General features: G+C 37.7%; 1 protein-coding gene across 1 annotated transcript in view; it reads left to right on the top strand.

Moving 5' to 3' along the window:
• Nucleotides 1–6143, top strand: part of Skap2 (src kinase associated phosphoprotein 2) — a 154221-nt gene that overhangs the window by 87523 nt on the left and 60555 nt on the right. Inside the window, exons 5-6 of the mRNA XM_021190526.2 lie at nt 3137–3214; nt 4119–4202. Of these exons, the coding sequence (XP_021046185.1) occupies nt 3137–3214; nt 4119–4202 (162 nt within the window). The remainder of the gene's footprint in view (nt 1–3136; nt 3215–4118; nt 4203–6143) is intronic.

Here is a 6143-nt window from a genome sequence, read left to right as displayed (position 1 = left end):
CCTTGTCAAAAATCAAGTGACCATAGGTGTGTGGATTCATTTCTGGATCTTCAATTCTATTCCATTGATCTACATGTCTGTCGCTGTACCAGTACCATGCAGTTTTTATCACAATATTCCTCACTATTTTCATTTCAAGGATATAGTCCCATCATGTGGTGACAGAGTATTTGTCTAGACCAAGGTTTGACTCGGAGTGAAAGATCACATGAGCAAAGAGCAGTCTCTAAAAAACTCCCCTTCCTTTCCAGTATAAACGGGAAGGAGTGTTCAGTGGAATGAAAGTGGCAAAAAGGTTATGCTAGCTCAAAGGCGTAGTGTTCCTGTCAAAGGCAGTCTAAATGGCAAGTAACAAACTGAAAACTCTAGTCGGCAAAGATGAGGCCCAGAAACTTAGGTCATCTTCTGCTACATATGCATGTTACATGTTGATTAACCTGATAAATCCCAGTAAAATATAATGTAATAAGTAATATTCTATTTCTCATTACCTCATGTCTCTTAAAGTATTATATTTAAGGGAAGGGAAAGCAATTTCTTAACTGAAATTCCACATTTTTAAACTGTGATAGTAGCCATGTATACTTTTTATAAGCAAAACCATACCAGTAATGGCCCTTAAAATATATCTTTAAATCCTCAGAAGGATTTAATGATTTGTTTAACACGATAGGTAGAGTTAAACTCTCTGAATGTAATTTGTTATAATATGTAAAGCAGTAATTTTCCCCGAAAAACTTGAATTCTCTCATCATTTGTACCTCCTCACGATTATCAGTAGTATGCCATCAGTATGATTCACATGAGACCAAAGGATAGAGGCCCACCAGATGCAGAAACGATAGACATCAAGAGAGGGAAGCTATGGCTATACAGCTCTATGTAGCAGGAGCAACAGAGGACATCTGCCTTACTCCGCAATACCATCTCCCTGTGAGACACTGATTGGGCAACTGCACAGGTTACAAGTTACTGTGATTTTTAAACTAGTTAATACAATTTCTTTTTCTTAATGTAAAAACAATAAACAAAGAAATTACATCTTAACTAAGGGCACAAAGAAAAAAATTAACTTGTATTCTAGGCCACTCTAACCACAGGGGATTAGTTAAAAGGCCACAAGTTTTTGGTATTCTTAAGAAATTCAACTATTTTTTAGTGAGTATTTATTTATTTATTTATTATGATATTCCTACTTTTCTAAATCAAAATATCAGACATTGTAACTAACATCCTGTTGCGGGACACGGTGGCATGCTCCAGTACGGTCCAGCATAAAAACATACTAATTATTATCCAGCAAGGTGATAAGCAAGGCCTAGGTCTTCTACACTACAACTTGCAGTCTTGATGTAAAGCCCTCAGACAGGTCAGGCAGGGGTAGGTCAGAAGCATTCAGACAGCATCTGGATTTGGGCTCCTTTACATGAATTCTAACATGTTGATCATGTTTTTTTGGAGTATTCAGATTAAGTGATAAATTCATCCTATCAAACTGGTTTCTCTCTTCCTTACTTTCTCTTCTCTACCTGTTTCTGGTCAGTAAAATTAAAGTATTAGTACCTCAAGAGTTGGAGAGATGGCTCAGCAGTTAAGAGCACTTGCTGTTCTTGCAAGGAGCCAATGATTGCTTCCCAGGACCCACATGGTGGCTCATATCATTTGTGACTTCAGTTCCAGGGCATTCCACACTGTCTTCTGTCTTTTGATGTTACTACATAACACATGGTGCATAGACATACATAGAGGCAGGATATTAGACACATAAAATTAAAAAATTAAAAAGTACTTTGCTTCAGAATAACTTGTTTTCCTCTTGAAATTTGAAGAACATTTCAATTATTACATTGTGTGTCTTTCGGTCTGTCTATCTACATGTCTATATACCTATGTGGAGGCCAGAGAACAACCCACAAGAGTTAATTCTTTCCTTCTCCTCTACATGCCCTGGGACTTGACCTCAAGTCATCATGCTTGATAACAAGCACCTTTACCTGCTGAGCCATCTCAGTAGCCCCAGAGAACATTGGTTTTGCCCAGTGCCAGTAAAAAGATTGTGATATGACAACTCAGTGAGACCCAATTATTCCATAATATCCTGGCTAATTTAATGGTTGGGCCAACTTGTTTTCCACTTAAATTCTGTTTCCATATTTTTTGTTTTTGTTTTTGTTTTCTTGTTTTTTGTGCTACCTATCTACATATCTATGTATCTATCCATCTACCTATCTACATATCTATATATCTATCTGTCTATCTACCTATCTACATATCTACGTATCTGTCTATTCATCTACCTATCTTCATATCTATGTATCTATCCATCTATCTGTCTACCTATGTCCTACCTACCTATCATTTCTCCCATTAGTTGTCTGTCTTATGAAGAGCTGGGGAAATTTCTAAGAACACCAGGGAAGTTACTAAGTGACTTGTCACATGTGACCATGAGATTCTAAGTTTAAGCTTAACTTACAGCTTAATCTTTAAGGTTTTGTGGGTTTCTTTTGCCTTGTTTTATTTTGTTTTTGTAGAAATCTGCTGTTTATGCTACTTCTGTTCAGTGATCTAGTCTTAGACTCTTAAATGCCTTATAAAATCCTAAACATAAAACAAACTCACTCTCATGATTCAGGGTTTCTCTGTGAATTCAGGTAGGGGGAGAGAATATTTGATATGGACTCAGGAACAAATACTGTATTTGATTTGAGGGAAAATCACTTTGTTTGATTTGGTGGAAATGAGAACACGCAGGTAAGAGTTGATGTGCATTGGTCCGGCAGACACAAAGAAGCATCTGTGGTTCATCTGGAATTCCTAACCTCTGTCTCTGGGATTTGTTGGGTTTCTTTGTTATACTTCTGTTTATTGAATATATATTGAAAGTATCACCCGTCTGAGACAGTCAGCTGCAGCATAAGCTGCATTTATATTTAGGAGCATGAAAAATATTTTCCTTACTTGAAGTTTACAAGAGGAGCGAAGGGAGTCTATGGGATGGATTTGAAGTAAGGTTGCTATATCTGATTTGAGTAATTGCAGTAATTAAAGGTACATTGAATGTAATGAGTTGATGTCAGCATGGCTTCTCCAGAGTGAATTACCCACTGATTTTTCTTTTTCTCACTTTCCACAGGAAACCAGTTTCCTCCCATTGCAGCCCAGGACCTTCCTTTTGTCATAAAGGCTGGTTACCTGGAAAAACGCAGAAAAGGTGAGCTAATGGGATAATGAGAAGGCTAAAGCTGGCTGGTTGGTTGATTTTACATCCTAGGATAAAGTATGATTGTGGCATAGTCATAGAAGCAGTGGTCTCTTTAGGCAGTGATGTAAGAAGATGTCGAAAACCTTATCCAAACATGAAATGCCAGCTTTACATAGTTTTTACTAGCAACACATTAGTCTGGCTGTCAGTGCAGCCTGGGATTTGTAAACAGTTTTGGAACAGTGCCATACATCTTGTGGGAAAGCTTCAGGCCATGACTGTGTGCTCAAGGTCAGTGTTTCTCACCAGTAACCAGTATACACAGCCTGCTTTAGCTCGGGACAGCCTGGCATCTCATGTGGTATCTGTTACCTGTTTCAGTGTCCCTCTCCACTGGCCTTGATAACTGGAACTTGGCCAGGCAGTCTCCTTTCATCACCAGCATAAAATTAAACCGGGTGGTGGGCAGTCATGATCGGGAACGAAAGCATCTTTATGACCACGCAGCTTCCCTTAGCTTGTTGCTGCAGACCTTCTGATCACGTTCCATGTGTACTGCTTATTTTTAAAAATCTTTTTAAGCTGAAACTTCAAGCTGAAAGAGGTAGTAGAAATAAATGGTCCAAGTCAACCCTTCCTTCCCTTTTCCCTTTTATGACAAATTTGAGAGTGAGACCCCCATGGATCAATTATATCAAGAATGTGCAGTCTGATACCTTTTTGAGACTGTGTAGGGAAGGTTTGATGACCAGACAGTTAACACCATTGTAAAGGGGTAGGAAATGTAGATTAATGCCGGAGGTAAAAGGAAGCTCAGAAATTGTCTTAACGGACTTCACCTCACGTGGTGAGGAATTGCTTTATGTAAATCATGTATAGTATCTAACCTGCTCATTTCTCCCGCTTTCGGCAGATCACAGCTTTCTGGGGTTTGAATGGCAGAAACGGTGGTGTGCGCTCAGCAAAACTGTGTTCTATTATTACGGGAGTGATAAAGGTAGTGTTGGCACTTGTTTATATCAGTTTCCATTGAATGAGTTTGCAATCATTTTCCTACAGAGTGAACAGAAACAATATGGAGAAAAAGCTGAGAATTTTTGAGAATTATAGCTTAAGACTAATTTATATTATCTTTCATTATTTGATAAATGTTATCAATTTCAGACTGCCCTAAAATTTAACACACTTGTATTTTTATGAATTATAAAAGAAAGTAAGATAATTTTCACTCATATGGCTTTTCACCCTAGTAAATAGTTATCTGGGCTACAGTTGTAGAACTGGAGACAAATGAGGACCATGATGATATGAGATAAACGTTTTTGAAGGCAGGAAGAGTAGTACATTTATTTTAGATAAAATGTAATGAATACAGAATTTTCTAGCCCAACTTTATAGATGCCAACAGCAAAAGCAGATGTGTATTGAGTTTGCTATAATCTGGACCCCGTCTAAGCAGTTTATCTATCTGCCCACTAATTGCCACAGGACTGAGAGGCTAAGTTTGTGCAGCATCCATTCTCAGAGTGGTAAAAGGCAGGCCTGTATTTATCACTCATTGACCCTGTCTTAACTCTCATACTTTACAACTTTATTAACTAATGCACATTTTAGTAATAGTTCACATAATTTTAGCTCTTATTTGAATAAATGAATCTGCACAATAATGAAATATAAAATCTAAGTATTTCTAGTTTTGCCTTTTTCCAAGGGAAAGCAGATCAGAAGGTAAATATTGTAAAATAGACATCACTGCTCAGAGAGATGAAATAGCCAACATGGCATACTTGGTTAAAATTATATTATGAAACTAGAAACTATTGTTTTATACAATGAATATACAATAATAAAATCTTTTTTTCCATTTGAGATCTTATTTTTTTAATTAATGTATTTTTTATACTCCATATTCCATTCCCAACCCCCCTCATCCACCCTCTGACTCCACATCCCACACCTCCTCCCAACCCCACCCCCTATCTCCACGTGGATGCACCCGCCCTCCCACCCCACCTGACCTCTTAAACTCCCTGGGGCCTCTATTCTCTTTATGAATAGTACACACACACATATATACAGTTTATGTGTCTATATTTTACATAAACAAAAAAATTAGTGAAAAATGTCTCAAATAAGTTCTCTGTCCTTAGAGAACATAAGAAAAAATGAAATACGTAATAGTCATGTAAAGGAAAAAGGATAAAATCCCAGTGCCACTGAGTATTGCTTTTCCCATGGAATTGTTATTGATAAATGTGGGTTGGAAATTTGTTTTATTTATCATTTATACTTAGAGAATTTATTAGAACAACATGCAGATGAAATTATTGTATCTCAGACAAATTTGAAGTTTTGCACAATGCTAGAAGTCGGTCTTCCATTTTGGTTGGTGGGACTAATGACTTTAGAATCTAGAGGCCATTTTGGATCCTGTCACTAATATGTTCCACGTTGTGAAGGTGCCTGTGAGGTGGTCACAACCCACGCACTTCCCCTCCTGCTGTGAGCAAGTCAGTGATGGTGTCAGAAAACTCAAGGCCAAATTCCGTTACAATCAGCACAGTCACAGGGGAGCTGCCATTCTAGAAATGTAGTTTTCTACACTATTATGAGTTTTGATCAGAATCCTATCATTTCTCAAAAACAAAAGGGGCTTTCCCACCAAACCCAGCAAAGGAAGTTTCAGATGCTTGTGACTTTGGTTCAGCCATGCTTCTCATTTCTGTGTCCCAAGGCTCTGTGATTACTGATGTCAGGTTAGGTCAGAGCCATCAAGTCTTCCTCAAACACAAAGGAGTATTTATATTTTTCTCCAGAGGCCAACGTTATATAAAGAAATTCTGGCTCACATCTTTGAGATAGTAAGTTTCCATTCCTGTTCGTATTGGTAGACCTTATGATGTTGTCCTCCTTAGCATTTTACTTTTTTTTTTTTTTT

This window comes from Mus pahari, chromosome 2 (genome assembly GCF_900095145.1).
Source record: "Mus pahari chromosome 2, PAHARI_EIJ_v1.1, whole genome shotgun sequence".
In the NCBI taxonomy this organism is placed as follows: domain Eukaryota; kingdom Metazoa; phylum Chordata; class Mammalia; order Rodentia; family Muridae; genus Mus; species Mus pahari.
The sequence above is the reverse complement of the archived record's forward strand: the minus strand, read 5'-3'. Positions and strand labels throughout refer to the sequence as shown.